Source organism: Propithecus coquereli, unplaced genomic scaffold (assembly GCF_000956105.1).
Source record: "Propithecus coquereli isolate 6110/MARCELLA unplaced genomic scaffold, Pcoq_1.0 Scaffold145, whole genome shotgun sequence".
NCBI lineage: Eukaryota > Metazoa > Chordata > Mammalia > Primates > Indriidae > Propithecus > Propithecus coquereli.
This window is the reverse complement of record NW_012138858.1, coordinates 389,086-391,478: the sequence shown is the minus strand read 5'-3', so window position 1 is coordinate 391,478 and position 2,393 is coordinate 389,086. Positions and strand designations below refer to the sequence as shown.

At 40.6% G+C, this 2,393-nt stretch overlaps 1 protein-coding gene across 1 annotated transcript in view; it reads right to left on the bottom strand.

The window, feature by feature from the left end:
- Positions 1–2,393, bottom strand: part of ITGB1BP1 (integrin beta 1 binding protein 1) — a 13,263-nt gene that overhangs the window by 8,511 nt on the left and 2,359 nt on the right. Inside the window, exon 2 of the mRNA XM_012639952.1 lies at positions 868–946. Coding sequence (XP_012495406.1) covers positions 868–946 — 79 coding nt within the window. The remainder of the gene's footprint in view (positions 1–867; positions 947–2,393) is intronic.

Below are 2,393 nucleotides of genomic sequence, written 5' to 3'. Positions count from 1 at the left end.
TGGAATAATGCTAGGCAGGAAGTCCCGTAACAGATGGCAACAAGTTGAAGAACTGTGTGTGCTATAAAATCTAGCCAATACAAAAACTACCACAAACTACCCACCATATTAAGGAAATACTTTGTGATTACTTTTAGCTTATTTATATAATGAAAAGATATCCACATCTTTAATATTTTAAAGGCATCTGGAAATCAAGATAATGGACTTAATGCTACAACATTCTCTTTATAGATTAATGATCCTGAAGGGAAAAGTAGGATTTTCGGCAAGAAAATGAGTATAGTATATTTCTAGTTAGTCATCAGCTATTTATGGAGCTTGGGTTGAAGCCACTTTTTGATTTCTAAGGACCTAGTAATTTCGGGCAGCTGCATAAATGTTGCAAGGATCTGTGACAGATGCTCCCCTTAATTACTTGTGTTCCTTGTGGTCGTGAGCAAGTGTATCTCGGGGTACTTTGGGGTAAATGGCTCCTTAACCCTTTAATCACCAAGACATTTGTCCTCTTCCCCATAAACAACATAAGTCTAATATAATTCACCCTCTGCCACCCCATTTCTTAAAAAGCTATTTGAAACTTCTAAATTATTGCCCACAATGTTTTCAAACATTTTTACTCTAGAACCCATTAACCATTTTGCTGGAGTGCCTGAGCCAACCTCCAAGCCGATGGTTTTCACTAACAAGCCACACCCCCAACCCACGTCCCACCAAATCTTGGCCCGTTTCTAAACTCTTGTCAAAAGTGGCAGAGGAGAGGAAGAAAACCGCGAATGCACGAGAACTCATTGTGTGACACTGGTGAAACTATACAAGCATAAGCAAAAAGGCTTAGACAAGAAATGATCCAATCCTCGTATGTACCTGAGCTTTTGGTAGAATCTGTATCAAGGCTGGCCACAGTGCTGGATCGGGAAAGACCCCCAAGGCTAGAATCTACAGACTGAGAAATAAAAAAACAGATAAACAAAAAGCGTGCGCATAATAAGAAGCTTCTCTGAAGTTCACTACCAAACCCATTGAAGTTACTTGTGATGGCTGAGCTGACACATACAAAAGCAGGTCAGTCATTCAGGAAGGTTGACTGCAACAGATTTTTCTAAAGACAAATTCTGTAGCAAACTTCAAAGAAACACATAGTCCCAACTGCTCTTCCCATAACGCAATATTGGATAAATGGGGCAGCAATATTCTTAGTCCAAATCTAAGTCATTTTCTCCACCTCCTCACAAGATGCCTTATATTAATATCCCTTGTGAAAATCTACACCTTGCTTTCACTTTCTTTCCTCTGAACCCAAACCAACCATGTGCAGAAAGCCAGGCAGGGACTATTACCCTTATTTAATAAATGAGGAAAGAGACCAGAGACATTAAATGAGATTTACCCAAGGTCACATCTAGTAAATAACCTCAGAACTCAAACCTAGATCTCCTAATTCCTAACCCAGTGCTTCCGCAATGATTCTAACTAGTAAGCGGCCCACAGCAGTAATTCAGAGGCTACCTGGCAGACCAGGGCGTCACTGGCAATGTGAACTGCAATGAAAATCAACAAAACTGCTAAGCGAAATACAAAGAATCACATATGCAAGTGGAGTTTGTTCTACAGAACTATACTCTCAATGTGCTTAATTTCCTTAGAAATAACATTCTGTGGAAACTCTTGATTCAAAAAATGAGTTACTTTTTGCAACTTAAATCAAAATTAAATTTTCTAAAAGTACAGTCAGAAGTTTAAGAAGTGAACCAAAGATGAATGCAAAAATACATCAAGTCTTAAGTATGTTTCTTCCCTTTTTCAATAATTGGACTTCTTGGAATACAATCTAAAATGAGAACAAGCTGTATGCACTAAGATACTATGTGCAGTACTGGAAAATTGGACACAGACTAAACATTCAATGGGCAGGAGGGAGGGGGAGTTGGAATTAAGATGCTATTACAAATTCAGACTGGCTCCTGGGATGTGCACAGCTCCTGAATGGAGCAACAGTCCACCAGGAAAACAGCAGTACCTCGTGACCTCTGAATAGGAGAACAGGAAGGAAGAAACTGATCTATTTTCCCCATGTTCAAAATATTAAACAACAAAAGCTTACATCATCCTAAAACACAAATCTACAGTTGCAACTTTGCTTAAAAATCACACAGCGTTCCCCCATCGTCTTCAGAATAAGATCCTCACCCCCGGCATGGTGTACCACGGCCTCTTCTGCACTCCCAAGCCCCTGCCCAACTCGGGTGCCTGAGCTGGGTCACCAGCCACATGCCAAGCCATTAGTCAGGTCCTGGTAGGAATCATAAAATGGAGGGTCTGGTCCTGGCTCTGCAGTAGCAGGCCTTGAAGTCTCCACCTGTTTTCTAATGCAGAAAACAAGAGATTGGGCC